The sequence below is a fragment of the Malurus melanocephalus genome, unplaced genomic scaffold (assembly GCF_030028575.1).
Source record: "Malurus melanocephalus ecotype Western Australia unplaced genomic scaffold, MMel_1.1 scaffold_903, whole genome shotgun sequence".
Taxonomy (NCBI): domain Eukaryota; kingdom Metazoa; phylum Chordata; class Aves; order Passeriformes; family Maluridae; genus Malurus; species Malurus melanocephalus.
Window position 1 is genome coordinate 81,682 of NW_026624135.1, and position 23,340 is coordinate 105,021.

Here is a 23,340-nt window from a genome sequence, read left to right on the forward strand (position 1 = left end):
AAAAATCATCACCTCACCTCAAAGATGTGCTGAACTCTTCCCTCTTTGTTCTGCTTTTTTTCATTCCTTATTTGTGCTTTTTCACTCCTTATTTGTGCTTTTTTTTAGCTGCTTGCTTGTGATTTTTTCACTCATATGTGCTTTTTTGCTCCTTTTTTGTGCTTTTAAGCTCATTATTTGTGCTTTTTTTGCTCCTTATTTGTGCTTTTTTTGCTCCTTATTTGTGCTTTTTTTTTCTCCTTATTTGTGCTTTTTTTTCACTCCTTATTTTGTGCTTTTTTAGCTCTTTTTGCACCATCCAGCAAACGAATTTAGAAACACTCAGGTTTTTGCCTAAGAGGTGATGGCACTTAGGTGGTCATGGAGAGATGCTTTCCACATTTAACTCGTGTGGGAATGATTTGGAATGGCTGAGAGGCTTCCTCGGCAAAGAGAAAGGAAAATTTACAGAAGAAAAATCTCAGTTTGCTTTGCCTACCCAAACAAAGGGCTTGGATTGCTACACACAAAAACACCAAGAGAGAGCCAAGATGCCAATTTAAGCATAAAGACAATGCTGGCATGAGACCAACCAGGGAAAAAAAAATAGATTTTAAAAAATAAAACTGGGTTTTAAAAGGAGATTTGTAATTTTTAGAGCTCCCAGCTTGTGGAGGGGGCTGAGGAGGGGAATCCTTAGACCATGTGGAGAGCAGGATTGGGATTAGAAAGTCTCTCCCATCCCCATCTCTCCATCAGGAAAGATTTTCCTTGTCTAAGTTTCAAAGCAGGAAGCCAAACCYTGCAGGTGGAAAAGCTCCATGTCCCCAAAAAGCTGCACCAAGAGATTTTGAAACCTTCCCAGTGGGAAAATCAGTCCAATGAATGGCTTGAGAATGTGAGTTTTTCAAAACTTTCTAATGAGCAGAGATCTGCTGATTTCCAAGGAAAACGAAGGACAGCTTGTTTTCCCAAATCCCACKGTTTCCTCCTGATGTGTCAGAGCTGTTCTACCTGGAGGTCAGGAAAAAAAACGTCATGGAAAAAAAGGCCTCATTGGAACTGCTGGAAGAAGTGTTTTGGATGAGAGAAAGGAGTTTGGATGTGTCCTGTTGGAATTTGGTGAGGAGGAAAACTGTTCCTGCCCCTGGGAAGGGAGGGATGAACAGCAGCCATGAATTGAAGAGGAAAAATCCCAAATATTTTGCAGTTGTAAACACAGAAAAGGGTTGGAAAGGATTSTGTGGGGAAATGTTAGCCTCTCTGTCGCTGGAGAGTTTTCTGAACAGGTTTGATAGGAAGGATTCCTGAGAATCCGGGGTTGTTTGTCCTTGTGCAATGGCAGCTGACGACACCTGTGACACAAAATGGGCTTCTCTGATCCCTCCTGCCCAAGGATGGGCACAGAATTGCTGCCAGCAGGGACCCAAAGGAGCCTCCAYGTCCCACAGTGACCTGAAAACACCATTCCTGAAGCAGCTGGGASACCCCAGTCCCAGCCTTGGTGGCAYAGTTTGGACCAAAATGATAAAAACTTCATCATAATTAATTAACTTTATCTGCATTGCTTTGCATGGAAGTCTCAGGAAAGGCTTGTTGTGAAAAWTCAGAGTTTTTGAAGTCGCAGGGACACTGAGAGCAGTGACACAAATAATCAGTTTTGGTTCTATTGTATTGTGACAATGTCCATCAAAACCACCCTGAGAACAACAAAACCAAATAAATCCATTTTTCTATAAACTGATAACTTGCAAAAGCATCCAAAACATTCCTGATCACAGTTAAAAATCTTAAAATTGCAGTGTATAACCCTGACAATGCCAGAGAGCAAAGAAACAGTGGGAAGGAAAGCCYAGGATGAGAGAAAAGAGAATTAAATATGATTATCACTGCCAAGGAATAATGTCCCCTATTTTTAAAGGCAACAAAAAGATCAATWAAAATAAATGAAGGGGATTGAAGCAGGATTAGGATGGATAGTTTRGGTTCAAAGGAACATTTTGCTTTGGGACATAATTTACAAAGGAGATGTTAAAAGGGATTTAAACTCCTCCCCCAGTCCATTTTGCAGAGGGGATGGAGGAAGCAGCAGGGCCAGAGCAGCTGCCAGCTCAGCTCTGCCTTCTGCCTGCCTCAGTTTCCCAATGCACAGGGACACGGGGCAGCTCCAGGGTGGATTCCAGCTCCAAAGGGGCTGTGAGGGGTCACAGCAGAGCCTAAACCTACAAACCACAACCCCTGTGTTCCCTGTCCCAGGAACACCTGCAGGTCATGGGATGCTGTGGGATCTGCTCTGCAGGGATCAGGGTTAGGGATTCCATGGGGTCTGCTTTGCAGGAATCAGGTTTAGGGATCAGGTTTAGGGACACTGTGGGATCTGCTCTGCAGGGATCAGGTTTAGGGATCATATTTAGGGATTCCATGTGATCTGCCCTGTACGGATCAGGTCTAGGGATTCTACAGGATCTGTCTGGCAGGGATCAGATTTAGGGATCAGGATGAGGGATTCCATGGAATCCACCCTGCAGGGATCAGGTTTAGGGATTCCATGGGATCTGCCCTGCAGGGATCAGGGTCAGGGATGCTGTAGGATCCACCCTGCAGGGATCAGGTTTAGGGATCAGGTTTAGGGATCAGGTTTAGGGATCAGGTTTAGGGATCAGGTTTAGGGATTCCATGGGATCTGCTCTGCAGGGATCAGATTTAACATTAAGCCCAAGTCTGGGTTTAGCAGAGCTGCAGCCCTGTGCACATTGCCCTGACAGCTGTTAAGGCCTGACCTGCTGGCTCCCATTGCTTCCTGTCACATCCTGTTCCTTGAAGGATTCCCGGTGACWTTTTCCTCCCTAATGAGCCCAGCGAGGCCGAAGAACGGCTGAATGCCCAATCCATGATCCTGGAAGTCAGAGATCCAGGATGTGGCTGTGTGTGAGGCCAAACAAACTTTTTGTCTTGGTTTGAGACAATTTTTTTCAGCATAAAATCAACCCAAGACACCTGGGAATGTCAGGGGGAATGAGGAACTGTGAGCTAAAAATGAAAGTGCTGCAGGACAAAAGTCCAGRGAAGCACCAGGAAGGCAAAGCACCACTAGAATCTGAAAGGATTTACCCACTGGACAATCCAACTGGGAAACTCTGACCCAAGAATGGACCAACATTTATATGGGAATCAGAGAGGAGAGAAAATATCCTAAAAACAGATTTCAGAACTAAATCTCAGCTCCTGTCCAGAGGGGCGAAAATATCCAAAAAACCAGATTTCAGAACTAAATCTCAGTTCCTGCTCAGAGGTGTGAAAATACCCCAAAAAACAAATTTCAGAACTAAATCTCAGCTCCTGTCCAGAGGTGAGAAAATAGCCCAGAAAACAGATTTCAGAACTGCCCAGAGGTGCAAAAAATACCCCAAAAAACAGATTTCAGAACTAAATCTCAGCTCCTGCCCAGTTTATTCCCAGTAACCTCAGCCACTCCCCATCTTCCACACACCTCTGAGGCAGGAGGTTTTCRGCTCATCACCTGAAGTAGCTGGTAAAAGTCAGCATGAACAGGAAATCAAACTAAATAGGTCACAGCTCCGAGCCTGAGCAGTAATTTCAAGGATCTTCTCCTTCCTTGTGTCCCCTCGTTATCTTCAGCAGCTCAGGAAATCTGCTGGTCCAGTTTAAGAGCTCGGTGTGGGAGTGGGGTTTGCCCTCCCGAGGAGGATCAGGTGTCAGGGTGTGAYACACCCAGCAGGACTCAGGAATGAGCAGCTCCCTGAATTTTGGGTTCTTTGGGAACACCAGGACAGGGCTGATGATGCTCCTGGCTGTGAAATGCTCCACGAGCCCTAAACCCTTCCAAGCTCAGCTTCTCTCAGGGTTAATGACAAACAGGAGGCAGGGGGAGTTAATCTGTACCCAGGACAGCGTCATAAATAAATCCCTTTGGGAAAACTGGAAAATTCTAGCACMGAACTAGAGGTGACTTGGTTTTAAAGCCTCCACTCCTGAGGGTGGTGGCAGYTTCCTGGGGGCTCCTGTGATGCCAATTTGCTGCCAGGTCTTTAGGGAATTTTTAGACTTTGGTTTGTCACTTCCAGAGCCAGTTTGTCACTTCCTGGGGAGATGCCAAAGCTTGCCCAGATCAGGGGGCTGCTGCACACCCACTCCCAGAGGGGATTTTTGGCTGCAGAAGTTCTGGGGTGGCCAGGTTGCTGCAGGGAGAGCTCGTGCTCAGCTTTCCAAGCCTGAAAGCCAAGAGTATTTTGAAAAAAAAAAAAAAAAAAAAAAAAAAAATAAAAGAAAAAAAAAAAAAAAAAAAAAAAGATGTAAACAAGGAGAGCTGCTGAACTGGCCTGATGCTGGCTCCAGCCCTGCTCTCACTGCAGGGATTGCTGACTATCCCAGCACACAGGACCATGAGTAAATATTGGTTCAGACACGGATGCAGAGAGCACGAGGCCGCTGGCAGCTCAAAAAACAGCTTGGAAAAAGCAGCTTTCCCCAGGCTGCACCTTCCTGTGCCTCCTGCAGCTCARAAACCAGCCTGGCAAAAGCAGATTTATTGAAGTTGGACCTTCTTGTCTTTCCTGCAGCTCAAAACACAGCCTGGAAAAAGCAGATTTATCAAAGTTGAACCTTCCTGGCCCTCATGGAGCTCGAATCAGCAGCCTGGCCAAAGCAGCTTTACCAAAGCTGGACCTTCTTGTCTTTCCTGCAGCTCAAAACACAGCCTGGAAAAAGCAGATTTACCAAAGTTGGACCTTCTTGGCCCCCCTGAAGCTCAAAAACCAGTCTGGCAAAAGCAGCTTTACCAAAACTGCACCTTCCTGTCCCTCTGCAGCTCAAAAGACAGCCTGGAAAAATGCAGCTTTCCCAAAATTAGACCTTCCAGGCCCTCTTGCAGCTCAAAAAATAGCCCGTCCAAAGCAGCTTTACCAAAGTTGGACCTTCATGGCCCTCTTGCAGCTCAAATAAAGCCTAGAAAAAGCAGCTTTACCAAAGTTAGATGTTCCTGTCCCTCCTCCAAAGCAGCTTTACCAAACTTGGACCTTCCTGGCCCTCATGGAGCTCAAAAACCAGCCTGGACAAAGCAGCTTTACCAAAGTTGGACCTTCCTGGCCCTCATGGAGCTCAAATCAGCAGCCTGGACAAAGCAGCCTTCCCAAAGTTGGACCTTCCCAGCCCTCCTGCAGCTCAAAACACAGCCTGGAGAACACAGATTTACCAAAGTTGTACCTTCCTGTCCCTTCTGCAGCTCAAAACACAGCAGTTTTCCCCAGGTTGGACCTTCCTGACCCTCCGGCAGCACCGCAAGGGCTGTGAGCACAGTGAGTTCTGGCCAGTGACAGAATCCACATGGATTTTCCCCAAAATAAAGCAGCGTGGAGCACAGAGCTGGGAGAAACCCCCCTTTTGCCCGTTGTTCTCAGGGAGAACTGGTTCCCTCAGCCCCAACTCTCCAAGGGGCGAGCGTGGGATTTATCTGATTCCAGGCAAAATAACCTTCCCTTCCCTCCAGGCGTGCTCATTTTATTTATGGGGAAATATGCTCGGTAATGCTCTTATCACAGACAGGATCTAATCGGGGGGGAGGAAAAGTCTCCTGTGAGTATCTCCACATTAACGAGCTGCTGGGTGAAATGTTTCAGCAGGCAAAGCTCACTCGGAGCCTCTGCACAGGTCTTAACGCTCATCCTGCTGGCAGCTGTTTGTTTGGATAACATTTCCAAACGAAATTAGGGGTTACAAAAGCAGAGCTGCACCGGGCATTTCCTCATCCCCGAGGCTGGAGGAACTGGAGGGAACTGAGCCAGGTTGACCTGTTCCCCTTCCCAGCATGGGGATTGTCCTGCAGGGAAACTTCGGGCAGTGCTGGATTTTGGGGGAGAAAATGGAAGTAAAGCAAAAAATAAACTTCTAATTCTGCCCCACAGAGGTTCCAGCAAGCAAAGGAAAATGTTCATGGAGGAATTCCAGGGAGCACTGAAATGCTGATTGTGATGGGATCGATTGTGGAGGGGTTTGCTCAGGGACCTCTCCATGCAAACAGGAGGGACAGGGCTCCATCCCCTCCCCAAATTAACCCCAAATTAACCCCAAATTAACCCTCTCTGAGACTCCTCAGCAAGAACCAGAGCTCCATCACCTGTGGGTAACTCAAGAGAGAGGAGGGAGCTGAGCTGCCTCTGGCCCAGCAGAAATGAAACAGAAAATGGGCTGGGGAAGGGAAGAGAGGCTGTTACAACATCTTTCGCTTGATTGTGTTGAAATCACCTCCGAATTCCTCAGGGCCATTTGTTCATAACTGGCAGCAACAGCCAGAGAAAAAATCAATACAGGAATCAGTGTTGTGGAACATYATCCTTAAATTACAGACCCATAACAACAAAGTGCCCCAGCATGCTGCTTTCCCAGAAATCCTAAGGTGCCACCCTCTGACTGCTCCTTGAGGCTCMGGCTCTGGGCCAAGCCCTTCTCCAGCTGATTTTCTGTTCCCATTTCAAATTCCCCCACATTATTTTTACGTGGAAATTGCTCAGTTTGATCCTGCGAACTCAAAGGGAACAGCTCTGCACTTGCCAGGTGCCCAGGTGATGTTGGGTTCCACCCCTAATTCAGATAATGAGAATTTACAGCATTTTCAACGTCTGTTACCTCATCTGCATTCAATCCCTCTCCATGCCAGCTGTTTTGAAGTGGAAAAACAGAGATCTAAAGTTTTTTGTTTTTTTTTTTTGTGAGAAGCACTGACTTTTTTTTGTTGATCTGATGACTGTTTTTTTTTTTTCTTCTAGTTCAGTATCTCACAAAGATCTTAAAAAAATAAAATTCCTCCCTATGCTGGTAAACACCTAAAAATTCTGCCTTTCTTTGGCAGAGTCTCCTTCCAGCACAAGTGGGTCTGCAGAAAACCTGACCTTCAAATGAAATAATTATGAAATAATTCTCACAGGGATGACAATGAAAATGAGGAGAGTTTTCCAGCTAGAAAAGGTGTTCTAATTACTTGTCCCACAAAGATCAGAATAGATTCTGACACACTAAAAAGTGATTTAGTGGGGGAGTATTTAAAATTAGATAACTGGTACTTAACTGTTACCTGGGAGSAGATGAACCAGAAGTGCTAAGGAAGGAGATAGGTGAATTAAGAGCTTTTTTTTTAAAAATAAGAATTATAAAATACACGTCTGATGAGTTTAGAAATAACACTGCCCAGTGTTTTGATAAAGCCTCACAAGCTTTTGCTGTCCTTTGTCACCACACAGAGCTGACCAAGAGGAACATTTAAATTATTCCATGACTAAAATCAGCTCAATTACAGGGTGAAGTCATCACAGACAATGATTTCTGTGAAAACATGTCCTGATGGACATCTCTGCCTCAGCTCCTGTCCTGTTTTGGTGCTTGGCTGCATCTCTAAACACCTCTCAAAACTGCAAGAACAAGCAGGGTCTTCCTGCAGTGGAAACAGAGAGAAAAGGCAATCAGAACCACTCGGTTTAAAAGCCTGGCTCAGTAAATAAATTAATTCATATTTTTATTCCCATTTTTGGGGAGGTACTAAATGAGCAATGCTATGCACAGACTGCACATGCTTTGGAAGGGAGCTGATGTTTTTCTCTCTGTTGTTCTTCCCTCGTCAGCAAATAGGAGCAGGGTGAATTCCCCTGATGCTGCTGAACGCCACAAACATCCATTTCCACGTTCCAGGAGAGCCCTGCCAGCGTGATGCAGCAAAGCACAAAACACACAGGGCTTTCTGCTGCATGTCAACAAGGATTTTTGTTGATTTTTGTCCCATTCCCCTTCCCTGGAGCTTGGCTGCTCCTCTAGAAYCTAGCCTCAGCTCCAACAGCAGCAGAAAACCAGGCAGAAGCAGCAGTTTTTGCAGCTGGGTTATTTAATCCTCCTTTAATCACCTCAGTGACAGAAGGGTTTATCTTTCCTCCTCGGAATAGATGAGGCAACRCAACCACGGTTTCAACGTGCAGGATTTCAGAAGCTTGAATTTTATGAGGTTTATAAAGCTTGAGTTTATTTAGCACCGATTGTGTATTACCTGACCACAAACACCTGCACACCTGAAAACACAGGGAAGAGGGAARGCAGTTACTTGTCCCACCCCCATTTCTTGCTCTAAATCTGACTTTAACCCATTCCTGTACTGCCACAAACTCTTCTTCCAAACTATTTCAAAAACTAAAACCCATAAAAGCTTGAATTAATCACTGGCTGGAGACTTTAACTAATGTTTGAGAGCTCGTTTGTGAAAAGAGGGGGAAAAGCAGAAGGAAACAAGCTAAGAAAGGAAAGTCTAGGAAAATCAACTCATTGGCTTTCCTCAGCCTGAAATGATTTCAGCTTAGATCCCTGATGTTGTGTTGGTGTTTCTGTCCTTTCCCCATTAACTGCTCTGGTTATTGAGTAACCCAGGCTGCACGAGATCCTTTCCCAGGTGGTTTCAGGCAGCCCAGTTGCTGTGACCTGCTTGGGATAAGAGCACAGAGCAATGGGGACCTGCTGGGGGCTCTCTGGGGAGCTCCCTAAACAGCTGAGCCCTGACACAGCCTCCTGGCTGTGGAAATGTGCTGGTCCTTGGAAATGCAGCTGTTGGAGAGGGGAAGGMTGTGGTAGCTGGAATGAGGAGGACTAGGTGTGTTTGAGGACACCTGCAYAAGATTTGGGATGAACTTGATGGATGAGATCCTTCATTTGCAATTGTTTGTAAAAAAAGCAACATAAAAAATAAATAAGCATCTAAAGGTSTTGGGAGYGTGTCCAAAGGAGGGACACGGAGCTGGGGAAGGGTCTGAGGAGCGGCTCAGGGCTCTTGGCTTGTTCAGCTGGAGCAGAGGAGACTGAGGGGAGACTCCTCGGGGGCTGCAGCTCCTCCCGAGGGGAGGCGGAGGGGCAGGGGCTGAGCTCTGCTCTGGGACAGGGCCAGGAGCCCAGGGAAYGGCTGGAGCTGTGTCAGGGCTTGGGATGGATCTCAGGGAAAGGTTCTTCTGTCCCCAGAGGGTGCTGGCACTGCCCAGGCTCCCCAGGGAATGGTCCCGGCCCCGAGGCTGCCAGAGCTGCAGGAGCGTTTGGACAGCGCTGCCAGGGATGAACAGGGTGGGGCTGTTGGGGGGTCTGGGCAGGGCCAGGGGTGGGTTTGGATGATTCTTATGGATCCCTTCCAGCTGAGGATATTCTGGGATTTTGTGAATCTTTCCTGTGTGTTGAAAGCTGCCCTGCTCAGCTGTCAGGGTTCACTGCCCCCTTGGATTAGGTAATTCCAGGGTTTGCGATGCCAAACTGGGAATGCAGCTGGAGCAACAACCCYGATACAAAACTGCTCTGCCACGGGAAGGGTGATCATAGGTTTTTCAGGGATGAAAAACCAGCTGGGGATGGCAACATCTCCAATTGCCTCAGCCGTAATCCCAAAATTGTGACTCAGAGGCTTCTGTGTGAGGCTTTATGAATCACTGTCCCTGCTACAGTGGAAGTCAGGCTATCTCAGCAAAACTGCAGCTGGAACTAATCCCCCGTGGTGTCAAACACAAACCCTGCACAGGTTGGGTTTTCACAGAGCACCCGTAGCTCTCCGGGTGCTCAGCTGTGAAATGGAGTGATGGACCATGGAGGTGACAGGGATTCAAAGGGCAAAGCTGTTCCCAGTTCCCAGGGAAGAGGAAACAGCTGCAGYGATGATTCCCCCTCACACAGAGCCATTATAAGGAATTACAGCMGGATTACTGCAGGAATAATAAATGCCATTATTGGGTATAATGAAATCTATCACCGAATGCTAATGTGGCCCTTCCACCCCCTGACACCTCCACCCCCTGGCAGGAAWAACCTTCCTAACACAGCCCACAAACCAGGAATTGCTGAATCTCCTCTGGTGTGCTCCGTGTGGTCCGGATATTCCGGAATTGCAGCCATCCCATTGTTTCAGGACAGTCTCTGGGTAATGCATTAAACACAAGAGTTTCCCCTCCATAAATCAACACCCAAATCCCRAGAGTGTGATGAGCACAAACTCGGTTTATGTCAAGTTCTGGGAGCTAAGAGCAGGTACCTGCAGCAGGAAAAGGACTTTCCYCTCTTTCCTTTTACTTTCCACGATTCCAAGATTTTTCCCTGGCTGCTGGCCAGGCCAGGCTTCTCCTCGGAGCTGCGGGAGAGCAGACACTGCTTTCTTTTGGCAACAACACTTTGTTCCATCCCGGGCAATCCCAGCAGCTTCRGGACACAAAAGGTGGGTGGGGATTTAGACAATGATCCTTCTGCAAAGTGGAGCCCATCAATCCATGTAGCTCAGAGCTCCTGGATGGGAATGTTTTCAAATAAATAAAAAGAAGGTAGGAATAATAAAAAAAAAACCTTAAAAAATGGCCAAATGCAGCTCTGGTAGCTGCAGGCAATAAAGCAGGTGTGTTGTGGCCYGAGTTGAATGAAACAAAAAAGAAATACAACCATCTACAAGTTTTTTAATAGAAAATAATGATTTTTAAAAATGATTACAATTTCTCTTTAGCAGCTTTCTTTGTTCTATAAACACCTTTTCCCACTTACAAGGCATCTCTACCTACAAACTTGACCCACCATCACTTAAACTCTTATTTTGAGCTTTTTTTCCATCCAGGATAATTTCCACAGGATGTACCTCTGCCTTAATTTTCAGGCTGGAACGGTCAGAAACAGCTCAGCCAGAGATCTGATTCCCAAACCCATGGGAATGATGACCTATTTAGCTTTTTGTGCACATTTGCTGTTTTAAGATGAATTTTGAAGGCTGACCCTCACCCCCAAGGGATGAAGCTGTGTTTCCATCAATCCCATCAGAAGAGCAGCGAGRGTGTCCCGTTCCCAAATTCCCATCTTTTTTCCAGGCTGTTCTTGCCATGGGGCTGCAGAAAGACCCAACCACATCCCCAAGCCTTGAATTTCCAAGCCCCTGGCAGGAGGTGGAAAGCAGAGGGCATGAGCTGGCTGTTACAGAGATGAGCCCAACCTCTGCTGTGTAAATAACCAGGATTTACCCACTTCTTCATGAAGGCACAGCAAAAAAAAGGCCTTTTTAGTTTAAAAGAGCATCACCGTCAACCATTCCCCATCCCTATTCCCCTATTAATTCATAAACCAACTGTTCCCCATCTTTACTCTCCTATAAATCCATAAAAAAACCATTCTCCATCCCTATTTTCCTATAAATCCATRAACWAGCCATTCCCCATCCWTATTCWCCTATRAATCCATAAACCAACCATTCTCCATCCCTATTTTCCTATAAATCCATGAACTAGCCATTCCCCATCCCTATTCCACTATAAATCAACCATTCCCCATCCCTATTCCACTATAAATCAACCATTCCCCATCCCTATTCCCCTATTAATCCATAAACCAACTGTTCCCCATCCTTATTCTCCTATAAATCCATAAACCAACCATTCTCCATCCCTATTTTCCTATAAATCCATGAACCAGCCATTCCCCCTCCCTATTTCCCTATAAATCAACCATTCCCCATCCCTATTCCCCTATAAATCCATGACCCACCCTTTCCTCATCCCTATTTCACTATAAACCCAYGAACCAACCTTTCCTCATCTCTATTCCCCTAACAATCCATAAACCATCCATTCCTTATCCCTTTTCCACTATAAACCCATAAACTAACTGTTACCCATCCGCGTTCCCTTATAAATACTTGACCTAACAATTCCCCACCCCTATTCTCTTATAAATCGATAAACCAACTATTCCCCACCCCTATTCTCTTATAAATCCGTAAACTACAGCCAGGCCAAAGGTAACCAGCCCAAACACTCGCCACAATACCAGGTTCCAACCTCAGCCCGACGTTTTCAGGGACCCTCCCCAATAGTTGTGGGAGGTTTATTATTAGTTTTTAATTAAAAGTTTCCCTCAGCACCGAGCTTTGTGCGAGGCTCTGAGGGCGGCGATGCTCGCGGGGGTCCCACAGAGGGTCCCACAGGGGGTCCCGCTGCCGCCCCTCCGCTGTTCCCAGCCCCGGGGCTGCACCCTACGGGTCTGTCCGTGTTTTTTCCATGTCTTTCCATGACTCTTCACGCCTCTCCCTCCCTGYGCTCCCTCACACCCCGCTCCTCCCCCGGCCCCCCCGGTTACCTCAGCCGGGCGGGGCGCGGGCGCGGGACTCGAACCGGCGGCTCCGAGGGCAGTGAGGGGTTGCGGGGCGCCCGCCGGCCAGTGCCCCGCCAGGCCCCGCCCACCCGCCGCGCGCGCAGCCAATCACGCGCCGCTACCCACCGCCTCCCGTGCAGAACCCTCAGCCCGTTGTCCCGCCTCCCGCGCYCCGCTCAGCCAATAAAAAGCGAAAGTAATCTAACTGACACCCAAAATGCCCAATAGAAACAGCCTCCCCGAGGAGGGGGCGCGGCGCGCGCTGGGAGGCGTGGTCTAGTCGGAAGGCGTGGCTACAGAGGGTATATAAGGAGCCACTGCAGCGGCGGAGCCATTTTGTGTAGCAGCGCCTGGGGAGCGGGGGCGGAGGCGGCGGAGGGTTTCGGGGTTCGGACCAGAGCGGCCGGATGGTGAAATCCTCCCTGCAACGGATACTCAACAGCCACTGCTTCGCTAGAGAGAAAGAGGGGAATAAAAGTACCATCATGCCCGCTGTGCTGAGCCTCAGTACCGGACAGAGCAGGTGAGGCGCCGCGGCCTCCCTCAGCCTCGCACCGCCGGGCGCTCGCTGCCTCCTTCCTCTTCCTCCTCTTCCTCCTCATCCTCGTTGTTGCCTCCCTGGTGGCCGGAGAGGGGTGGGGGAGGCTGCGTGGCCAGCGGGGGAGGGGCGGCCTGGCCCTGCCGCACGGGGRAAGGYGRTAGGGCAGGGTGGAAAAAAACACCAAAAAAGGGGGATTTTGAGGGCCCTGACCTAGGAGGGCCCCAAAGGGCACCGCTGGGCTGGGAGAGGCTCCGGGCAGGGCTGGGAGTGCCCGGGGCAGGAGCCGGGCTGCGGGGGTGGGGGTGGGGAGGCTGAGGGGAAAACAACAATTAGGGAAAGATATCGAAGGATTGAAGGCTGTTATCCCCTTATGTAACCGTGGATACTCCGCAAAACTAATCGAGGGTAAGAGTTACGAGAGCTGTTGGTTAAAAACTCAGCCGAAAGATTAAACAACCCCCACAAGGTRCTGGGAAGAAAGAAAATAACTGAATTAAGGTGGCTGGTGTGGAGTGGTGGATGCTCAGGACATCGATCTGCCCTTTACGCCTCGTGTGTGAACTGTGGAAGGAGTTTTTTAAGCTTTTTTATATTAAACTGTGGGTTAAAGATGCGGTTTTTTTTCCCCCAGGTGCACGTAAACGAAACTAAAACATATTTTTAGTTGGGAACCTTCTTTCTGCATCTCCTTTATTTAGGGAGAAAGGTGAAATTGCTAAGTAYTGCCACAGCACAACCCTGGAAAAGGGGTTTTAAAGGTTTATCTGTAAGGGAAACGAGGAACGTATAGTTCACAGTCATTCTCAGATAAAAATAATGCTGCTGCTAAAGAAAAACATCTCCTTTAAAGAGCTTAAAATARTGGATTGGAAACTCTTTTAATTGAAATTACACATTTAATTAAAATAGTGCAGATTTTATGTTTTTAAGAGAACTTAGCAGTTACATAAAAATATAAATAGAATTTACCTTCCAGCGCATAATATTTAACCTCTCTGCCCATTCCCAGCCTTTCTAATGCGGATTATTTATCACAAGTTTTAAGCTCATTTAAAAAAAAAAAAAAAAGACCAATCCAAACCCTGCGARTCGGGTGCGAAGCGTGCAAAATGGTGGATTATTTTGTAGCTGTTTATTCGGATTTGCAAATGGCTGCAGTGGCTGCTGCTGGCACCCGGAGACAGGACGATTGTGAAAATTCCCCCAAGGGCCTCGATTGCTGCATCTGCTGAGATGACGCAACTCAAGAGTGGAGCCTGCGGGTGAAGGATGGTGCAGAGGGAGGGGCCAGCCCTGCTCTGCCACGGGAGGAGTGAAACAAGCCTTGAAAAGGATGGGGAGAAACTTAAAAAATGTTTCCTCGTCTCTTCGAAATGTGATATTTTTTTCTCCTCGAGAGCCTAATGTTGCGTAGTCGCTCTGAGGGGTTTGGTGGGAAGAGGTTTGGAGGTGTTTTTGGAGGTGTTTCTGGAGGTTTGCAGAGATTCAGGTGTGGCCTCAGCTCAAGATCAAAATATTGGGGGTGGAGATGATTCCCTGGAATTGCCTGGCCTGGAGCTGGGAAGGTCTGAAGGGTGAATATCCTGAGGAAAAGTGATCCCTGCCTTTTGGGCTGGGGGTTTGTGTTACCTGAGAACAAGGAGGGCAGAAAACASCACATTCCTTCAGGAAGGTTCTTCTCTTGGGATCAGGCCTGCCCTGGTATAAAAACACACCTGGCTCACTGAAAGAGAATTTTTCATCTCCAAGTGAGTCTTGCCCTCGAAATACAGCAGTGGCAGCTCCCTGGGCACTGTCCCTGTCCTTGCTCCTGGTGTGGAGGTTCCTTTGTCTTCCCACTTRCAGTGGGAGGAGTCCCTTGGCCTAGGTTGTTTTTTTTCTTCTTTACATTTTTTTTTAAATTTACATCTTTCCATCTGATCACTGTTTAAATCCTGGAAGTCCCAGGGGTTTATCTGAGCTTTCCTGCCTGTCTAACTGTGCTCCCTTTGCAGTTCCAGGGTTCCCTTCAATTGCTGTAGTAACCTGGGTCCGGGGCCTCGGTGGTGCTCCTGATGTCCCTCACCCACCCCTGAAGATCCCAGGTGGGCGAGGGAATAGTCAGAGGGATCACAATCTTTCAGCTAATTTATTTTATTCGGTGAGTATGAGGAACAAACAGCTCATGGTGAGCTTGAAAACATTCCCTGACTCAATCCCTCCTCTGAAAAATCAGTGGAAAAATAACTCTGCCCCTCTCCCTGGTGCAGGATAATCGGCTGAATGTCACAGAAGAACTAACACCTAACAACAGGACAAGAATTCTCAATGTCCAGTCAAGGCTTACAGATGCCAAACACATCAGTTGGAGAGCAGTGCTGAACAACAACAACCTCTACATCGAAATTCCCAGTGGTGCTCTGCCTGAGGGGAGCAAGGACAGGTGGGTGAGGGAAAAAGCAGTTTGGGTGAACATTTTGCTCCTTACATTCTGAAATTTGAAGGTTTTGGTGCTCGAGGCTCTMTTGTGAGCCTGGTTTGAGGGCTGCAGGCAGAACCATGTGAAAGTCTGAGGTTTCAGGCTGGTTTAAGATGCTGAGAATGCCAATCTGGTTCTGAGACTGCCACACAAACATTTTCTGTGCCACTGAGARGCTCTGCCTAGGGCTCAGGGATCTCCTGGTGGTGTGAGGCTGCAATCTGTGCCTCTTCCTTAGGAATTCCTGTGTGGAGTGGCTCTTGGGGCCCCTTGCTAGCTCTCTCTGCCTTGGCTGCCAGAGCATTTGGACAGGCTCRGGGTGGGATYGTTGGGGTGCCTGTGCAGGGCCAGGAGCTKGCCTGGATGATCCCTGTGGGTCCCTCCMATCCCAGGCCATTCCCTGATTCCACAAGCACTGAACCCCTCATATTTTCTCTTGCAGTTTTGCTGTTCTTCTTGAGTTTGCTGAAGAACAGCTCCGAGTCGAGCACGTGTTCATCTGTTTCCACAAGAACAGAGATGACAGAGGTGGGTGTTCYCCTCATTTCCAGAGACCCAAAACACCTTCTGGTGGGAATTTTAACTTCTTTTTGCAGTATCCCGTGGGTGAAACTGTCTCCTTTCTTTTCTAGCTGCATTGCTCCGCACTTTCAGCTTTTTGGGCTTTGAGATTGTGAGACCAGGGCATCCCCTTGTCCCCAAGAGACCAGACGCTTGCTTCATGGCCTACACGTTTGAGAGAGACTCAGCAGAAGAAGACTAGATTGCAATGTTTGCCTCTTTAGAGCTTTCTTGTTGTCTATAAAAGATGAATCTGTAGAAATTTTGTCAACATCTTATTCCAGTCTTATCTTAACTCCTGTACGAAACCTTGTGTGACCCAGCTGCTTTGGTGGTGAGATGTTGAAAATTTCAGACTCCACATCTTTCTCTGGATTTTTTTGTGCGCATGTCGTGGTTGTGCAAAAATAAATGCTCCCTCCAAATTTAGCAGTATATTTCTTGAAGTTTAATATTGTGTTTGTGATACTGAAGTATTTGCTTTAATTCTAAATAAAAATTTATATTTTACTTTTTATTGCTGGTTTTAAGCTGTTTAAAAGACTTGCACTCTTCAAGAGGTGGCTCTGGAACTGCCCCAACCATTAAAGTTGCAGGTGTGGAAAGCCTTTGCTCGTTCTTTGCTTGACTGGAACTCACAGATGTGCTCTGCCAGGGCTTGGAATAATTCAGCAATCCTGGAAAAAATCTGATTTTAGTGAGTAATTAGCAGGTGTGGTAATGAGGATCAGTGCCTCCCTTCTCTGCCTGTGTTTTGTGAATATTCAGGGCGTGAGCTGGTTTGGGAGTCATAAGTGGAACATGAGCAGCTCAACTATGGCTGCTTTGGATATCAAATATGCAACTTAAATACCTGGAATTTCAGTGTTCTGTGGGTGCAGGGTGCCTCCAGGAGTGCTGGCTGTGAGCTGGGAAGGTTTGTGGTGCTCCTGCAGCTCAGCACTGTTTCTGGGGCTGTCCTGGGGGCACAAACTGGTTAAATGTTGAGGAGGGGGCAGTGCTTGGGGTCTGCAGACACCCCTCGGTGTTTGGGGTGATGAGCAGAAGGGAAAACGTCTCCTTGTCGCTGGAATTAACAAAGCTTGAGCTGACATTACGTTAAATAAGTCTCTGAAGAGCTGAGCTCTGTGTTTTTCATGTTTTTCAGTACTTTTTCCACGTTTTTCAGCACTTGCAGGCCTGTTCGGCACTCTTGGAGCAGATGAATCTTTCCTCAATAAAACCTTGAAGCAGAGAATCGCTGGGMGGGGTTATTTCACCCAGCTGTGCTGGGTGTGAGTAGAAAAAAGCACACTGAGTGTGGCTTTGGGAGCCCTGACTGCTGTGAAATGTGTGAGGGTTTAAAGTTTCCCCCACAGGCCATCCCTGCAGTCCTGGAATCCCACGGAATGCGCCAAAATATCGCCTGGAACTCCTTGGAGATGCTGCACAGAGTAACCTGGGGGTGTGAGCAGTGAGGGGATGCAAGGTGGGGGTTCTTTATTTCCCTCTTCCCAGTTCTTCTGTGGCCCTACAACTGTGGGCCTGTCAGGCTTTTTGGAAGACCTGTGACAGGATTTAGGAAAACTGAATAAACTGATTTAGGGATTTAGGGAAACTGAGCTGGGGGAGGTTTGGGATGGATCTCAGGGAAAGGTTCTTCTGTCCCCAGAGGGTGCTGGCACTGCCCAGGCTCCCCAGGGAATGGTCCCGGYCCCGAGGCTGCCAGAGCTGCAGGATGCCCAGGGTGAGATTATCCTGATGATTCCTGAGGATCTCTTCCAGCTCAAGATATTCCAGGATTTCCTGGTGATGCCACGACCAAGGTAGAGTRTCTTTATGCTCCACAGGCTGGCATTAAAAAACCCTGAAAAGCTTCCTAACCTGGTTATCTGGAAAAATCTCATTTTTCCTCCGTGATGCGCTGCTGTGCTGTGTTCTGCTCTCTCAGGAGTGTGGAATGTRCCTCTGTGGGATGTTCTGCCACCCTTGTGTGCTCCTGGCAGGAGGGGAGGGGGTCCCTCACGCTGCAATGCAGAGCAGGGGGGCAGGGGGATGGGATGGAGCCACGGGAATGGGTTTTGCTTTTAAATCCCCGGGATGAGGGGCTGGGATGTGGCCTCTGCCGCCACCTCGTAGCCACGGCAGATACTACAGGAGGGAYAGGGACAGCAGGGCTGGGGCTCTCCAGAGCCTGGAMCGAGATTTGAGCCCCATTTCTGTGCCAGGCACTGCCTGTGCCAGGGTTGGGGGGTCCAGATGGGGCRGGGAGGGTTTGGGTGGAGCAGGARGCAGAAAWYCCCTGAGCAKGGAGCTGGGTCTGAGCTGCTCTGTGGTGTCACCTCCGGAGGGTCCCAGCTCTGGTTTATTTTTGTTTTTTGGAGTTCAGGGGCTCCTGGGAGGAATCTTCTCCCCTCCAGCCATGCTCTGGTGCCTGCCTGGTGAGCCACTGCCACATCATGGGCACAGCGGCCATGGGGAGGCTCTGTCCCACCCCCTGTGCCCAGGGTCAGGTAATGGGGTCACTGAACAGGGGTTTGTTTAGAGCCACTACCACATTTTTGGGCACAGCAGCTGTGGGGAGGCTCTGTCCCCCCGTGTGCCCGGGGTCAGGTAATGGGGTCACTGAATCAGGGACCTGTTTAGAGCCAGTGCCACATCCACGGGCACAGAGGYSWKGGGRRGSYYYKKCCCSMYSYCWKSCCSRGGTCAGGTAATGGGKTCACTGAATCAGGGATTTGTTTGGGTTAGAAAAACCTTCCAGGATCACTGAGCTCAGCCCATTACCCCATTGCTGCTGAGCCASATCCCCCAGTGCCACATCCCAAAAAGCATTCTTTGAACACTTCCAGAGCTGGTGACTCCACTACTACCCTGGAAAACCTGTGCTGATGCCTGGGCACGCTTTCAGTGAAGAAATTTTCCCTGCTACCTGATCTAGCTGCCTGTGARCGGATTAATAATTACTGAGGAATAATTTAAATGACCTGAGCAGGGCCTTCGCTGTGCTGGTCCCTCAGCATCCATCCCCACAGCGTGTAAAGCTGGCAAAGCTCTCAGAGCAGGCTTTGAGAGGCTCAGCTCCAGGTTTTATTGAAGCTGTATTTTTCTCTTTAAAATGCCATTTTTATTGGTGACCGTGTCACAAATTGTCTCTGGGAAGCGCAGGCTGAAGGAGCTGTTGTGTTTCTCCTTTGCTGAGAAGGGTGAGCAGTGATGGGTGGCTTTGAGTGTTTTTTAAAAAAGCAAAATTCTCATCCCGGGAGGGGTCTGGGGAGGTTTTATGCAAAGTCTGAACCCCACGAACTTTACTTGAGATCATCAGCTGCTAAATTGGTGTTTGGGGCTCCCATCCACCTATCTTTCCTCCGATGCTCTGATAAACCAGACCCGGAGTATGAATCAAAAATTGTTTGAGGGTGTAAACCCACACCCTGTGTTTGGGAATTTGGTCTGAAATCCATAATTTATGGGCTTTGGGGTGGGGGAAGTGGGTTTGTTTTGCAGAGTTTTTCCATTTTTTTTTCTTGGGTTTCTCAGGAACCAGTGGCTGTCACAGAACCATGGTTTGGAATGGTTCTATGGAATGGTTTAGTGATGCCATAACTTGGGTCAAAATTACAAGACGCTAACATATCTTGATTTATAAAATACCTGTGTGAAATGAATTATAACATTTTAATATTTATATTACCTGRAYTATAGMTTTTAATACTTCTATAACCTGATGCATAGTTTTGTATACAATATAGAGTTAATTAATGGAGTTAACTAATTGCTAAAGTAAGCAAAAACACACTAGGTGGATAAGCTTGAAAAACAAATGAATGTAGGTAATTGGGAAACAACAAGATGCACTAATGAGGAATTGGCAAATGTAAAGCCAATTAGCCAYGAGATGGAGAATTTAGAACAGTTAGWTTCAGAAARTCCAAAGAACACCATAACTGTACGTACTCTGAAGGAAAAGTTAAAAATTTCAGATGTGAGGAAGATCTTGAGCCTTGGTCGAAGAAAACCCCCAAGACCCCCCAAATTGGAGAAGCACAAGTGCAGTGCAGAAAAAATGACTTTTAATCATGAAGTAATCCTATGTAAATTAGTTCCAGTACATATATGATGAAGTTATGCTGACACAGCAATATTAAACAGTACTTTTTGTATAAATAAAMCACGACACTGGACAAAGGTGRRTGAGTTMAGYGAMAAAATCCCCCTCACCTCCAGCGCTGCAATAAACAAATACCTGCTCTGTAAACACTGATCTGTAGAGGTTTATTTATATAWTTATAAAGCCTGTCTTTCCAGGCTTCCTTGTCTTGGAAAGGGCCTTACARAAATAATTTTGTTTCAAAATTCTCTCAGTGGACAGGACAGATTMATCCAGCTCCTCGTGGGCTCTTGGCTTTGAGGAGAGCTGAACCCAAGGGTTGGTTTAGGGAGCGTAGAGCACCTGAGTGACCTGGAAAAGGGCGTGTTCAGTGACCCCCTGAAAGTACTGACAGCACAGCCACTCCTCCAGTCCGGGGCTCCCTCCYTGCCCAGCCCAGCTCTCCGCAAAGCCCAGCAGCAGCAGAGCCCTCTTGAGCTGCAGCCAGCCCCGCAGCAGCGCCAGGCTCCTGCCGCTGGTGGCAAAGAGCTGCTGTCGTGGTCCCCAAAGCAGCACCTGCAGCACAGCCCTGGCCTGCTCGATGGTCACCCTCCTGCCAGGATCCCTGTGCAGCAGCAGCGCGGCCAGGCGCCGCAGCCCCGCCGAGTAAATGGACAGCGAGGGGATTTCGGGGAGCCTGGCGCTGCTGAAGCCCAGGATGTTCTCCAGAGAGATGTCCACATGCAAGATCTGAAAGATCAGCCGGCCCACGTTCAGCTCGGCCGCTGCCGGAGGGGAGGCTGCGGCCGCTCCCTGGCTCCAGTCCCGCTCCTGGCTGCTGGAGCAAGGTCTTTGCCTCTCCTGCACCTTGAAAAAGCTGCTGATGAGCAGCCGGGGAAGGGACAGCCCCAGCGGCTCCTTCTGGCCCTGCTGGCTCCGGGAGGGACACGGGCACTGCACCAGCAGCAGGTTCTCGGGGCACAGGTCGCCCTGGGCCACATTCTGCCCCCGTAGGTGCTCCAGTCCCATGCAGAGCTGCAGGAGCAGGAGGCAGCTCAGGCGCTCGTAGTGCCCGGGGCTGCTCCTGTGCAAAGCGTGGGAGCTCTTCACGAACTCTGCCAGGGTCTGCTGGGGGACCTCGGCACAAAGGAGAACCTGCACGACGGGCTGAGGGGCAGGACAGGCCGGCTCCTCGCTGGAATGGTCCCGACTGTGTTTCTCAGGGATTCCCGGGAGCAGCAGCTCCCGAGGGAGGCGGTCGGTGAAGCGGCCGAGCAGGCGYTGGATGCTGCAGTGCGTCCCCAGCGAGCTCTGCGCGCCCAGGTTGGAGCAGCACGGCTTGGGGACCTGCGGGGACACGGGACAGAGCCATGGGGTGCCACCAGCCCTGCTCTGACCCACATGTGGGTCCCTCTGAACCCAGAGACAGAGCCATGGGTGGTTTCGAGCAGGAACTGGGACGTGCGGGGTGGTGCAGCCCCAGCTGAGCTGCGGAGCTGCGGGGGTGGCTCCGACCCCTCTCCTCTCCACCAGCTCCGCTCCAGCCCCTCGGAGCTCCCAGGACATGTCCCCAGCTGTGCCACACCGTGTCCCTCGGCCCCACGGGAACTGTCCCCCCGTCACCCAGCCCCCTCCAGCAGCGCCGGCTCGTTCAGCAGATGCAGAAGTGGCCGCGGAAAGGGGAAGTGGCCGCGGCTCGTGTTCCGTTCCGCGGAAAAGCCGACGCTCCCGGACCTGCAGGAGCCGGCTCCCTCTGCACCACCCGGGTTGTTTTTTTTTTATTATTTTTGTTTGTTTGTTTGTTTGTTTGTTTTTCCCCGATTCCCTCCTTACCTTGGCTGCGAACTGCAGCTCTCTGTGCTCGAAGGTGAAGCCCACCCTGAAGTACCAGGCGTCCCCGCTCTGGCAGCAGGGCCGGGGGTCCAGGAGGCCGAGGGCTCCCCAGCCCTTCCCCGCCAGCTCCACCTGCAGCAGCTGCTGCTTGTCCTCGGGCCCCAGCAGCTCCTYCTGCATGCGAGCCGACAGCCGGGCMAGGGCGGCCTCYTGGCACCCCAAAACCACCCCACAGAGCCCGGCCGGGCTCTCCAGGAGCTGCCCCAGCTCCCCGTCCGCTGTCCCGAAATTCAGCTCCTTCARGCTGGCTCTCTGGGGGCTGCTCCAGGCCGGCGGCTCCCCCAGGCTTTGGGATTTGCTCAGGGGTTTCTTGGGTGCCCAGGAGGGTCTGTCCAGCGGGGCAGCCCCCTCCCCGTGCCGCGGCTGGRCCGGGGGGATGCTGTAGAGGACGCTGCCAGCCCGCGGCTCGGGCTCGCTACGGCAGCGGTGCGATGATCCCGGCTCCGGGAGGGACTCGGCTCGCTGGAGCTGCTTTTTGGGCAGCGGGGGAGGCCGGGGGTCCGGGTCGGCCTGAGGGAGGGGTCTCCCGGTGCCTTCCCCTCGGCTGGCCTTGCGGGGRACGAGGTGGGCCCGCAGCTCCCCTGGGGAGGGAGGGACAGATGTGACAGGGTGGCCAGGACAGGGGACAGAAGGATGGGATGGGATGGGATAGGATGGGATGGAGTCCATGGGATGGGATGGGATGGGATGAGATGGGATGGGATCCATGGGGTGGGATACGACTGGATGGGGTCCATGGGATGGGATGGGAACACAGCGCTTTGTTCTTTGCCCCCCCGGATATTTCCAGCCCCCCAAATATTCCCAACCCCCCCACCGGATATTCCCAGGCCTCCTGGATATTTTCAGCCCCCCCCCGAATATTCCCAGCCCCCCCAATATTTCTAGCCCCCTCGGATATTTCCAGGCCCTCTGGATATTTCCAGCCCCCCCGGATATTCCTATCCCCCCCTCCCGAATATTCCTAGTCCCCCCGGCTATTCCCAGCCCCCCGGCTATTTCCAGCCCCAAACACACCCAACACCAGCCCGAGGGGTGACAGCTGGGCACTACAGGGGGACAGGGACAGCAGAGGGGTTCCTGAAGGTGCCACCACCCGAGGTGACACCGCGGCAGGCAGGGGCACAGCGGGGTCACGATGTCACTCACCCACGTTGCTGTAGATGAGGGCAGAGCTGGGGGACCGAAGGGGGCATTCCCCTGGCGTGTCCGGCATGGGGGTGGCCGCTCCGGGGACAGCCAGGTCCGGCCTGGGGGCCCTGCTCGGCGTCACCCCGCGGGCTCCGAGTCCCTGCGGGGCCGGCCCCGAGGAGGAACACGGCGAAAAGGGGAAGTGTCGGCCCGGGGAGCCTTGGCGGGGCGGTTTTGGGGAGAAACACGGGGAGTTTGGTGGCGCAGTGACTCCARCTGCCGCATCGGGAAATCCTGGGGGTGGGAGCTGCTCCGTGTGCGATGGTTCCCAGCTGTGTGGGACACAGCCATGAGCGCTCAGGGCCCCGTGTCTGGCCTGGGGTYCCTGCTGGGTGACCCTGAGGTGGACACGACGGTGGCAGAGCTGTGGGACAAGGGCAGGAAAGGCCTGGGAAAGTCCAGGGAGGGCAGAACAGGGATCTGGGCATGGAGAAGGAGAAGAGGGAGCCCGAGGGAGGAGGGCACTGGGGTGGGGCCGCTGGGTTTCACTTTCCCGTCCTGGCT

At 50.3% G+C, this 23,340-nt stretch overlaps 3 protein-coding genes across 3 annotated transcripts in view; 1 reads left to right on the top strand and 2 right to left on the bottom strand.

Moving 5' to 3' along the window:
• Window positions 1-12,155, bottom strand: part of LOC130585508 (cilia- and flagella-associated protein 251-like) — a 29,599-nt gene extending 17,444 nt beyond the window's left edge. The window contains exon 1 of the mRNA XM_057386047.1: window positions 12,109-12,155. The gene's annotated coding sequence lies outside the window, so the exon portion shown is untranslated. The remainder of the gene's footprint in view (window positions 1-12,108) is intronic.
• Window positions 12,156-12,460: 305 nt separating this feature from the next.
• OAZ1 (ornithine decarboxylase antizyme 1) lies at window positions 12,461-16,200 on the top strand. Its single transcript, XM_057386048.1, is given in 6 exon segments — window positions 12,461-12,646; window positions 14,659-14,716; window positions 14,718-14,804; window positions 14,914-15,086; window positions 15,565-15,650; window positions 15,755-16,200. Coding segments are annotated over 6 exon segments (651 nt in total). The 5' UTR covers window positions 12,461-12,530; the 3' UTR covers window positions 15,886-16,200.
• Window positions 16,201-19,880: 3,680 nt separating this feature from the next.
• Window positions 19,881-23,104, bottom strand: PEAK3 (PEAK family member 3). Its single transcript, XM_057386044.1, has 3 exons — window positions 22,795-23,104; window positions 21,586-22,226; window positions 19,881-21,099 (listed from the first exon to the last, which is right to left on the bottom strand). Exons 1-3 carry the CDS (start codon window positions 22,859-22,861, stop codon window positions 20,098-20,100), a joined length of 1,710 nt encoding a protein of 569 aa, XP_057242027.1. The 5' UTR covers window positions 22,862-23,104; the 3' UTR covers window positions 19,881-20,097.
• Between the last annotated feature and the right edge of the window lie 236 nt (window positions 23,105-23,340).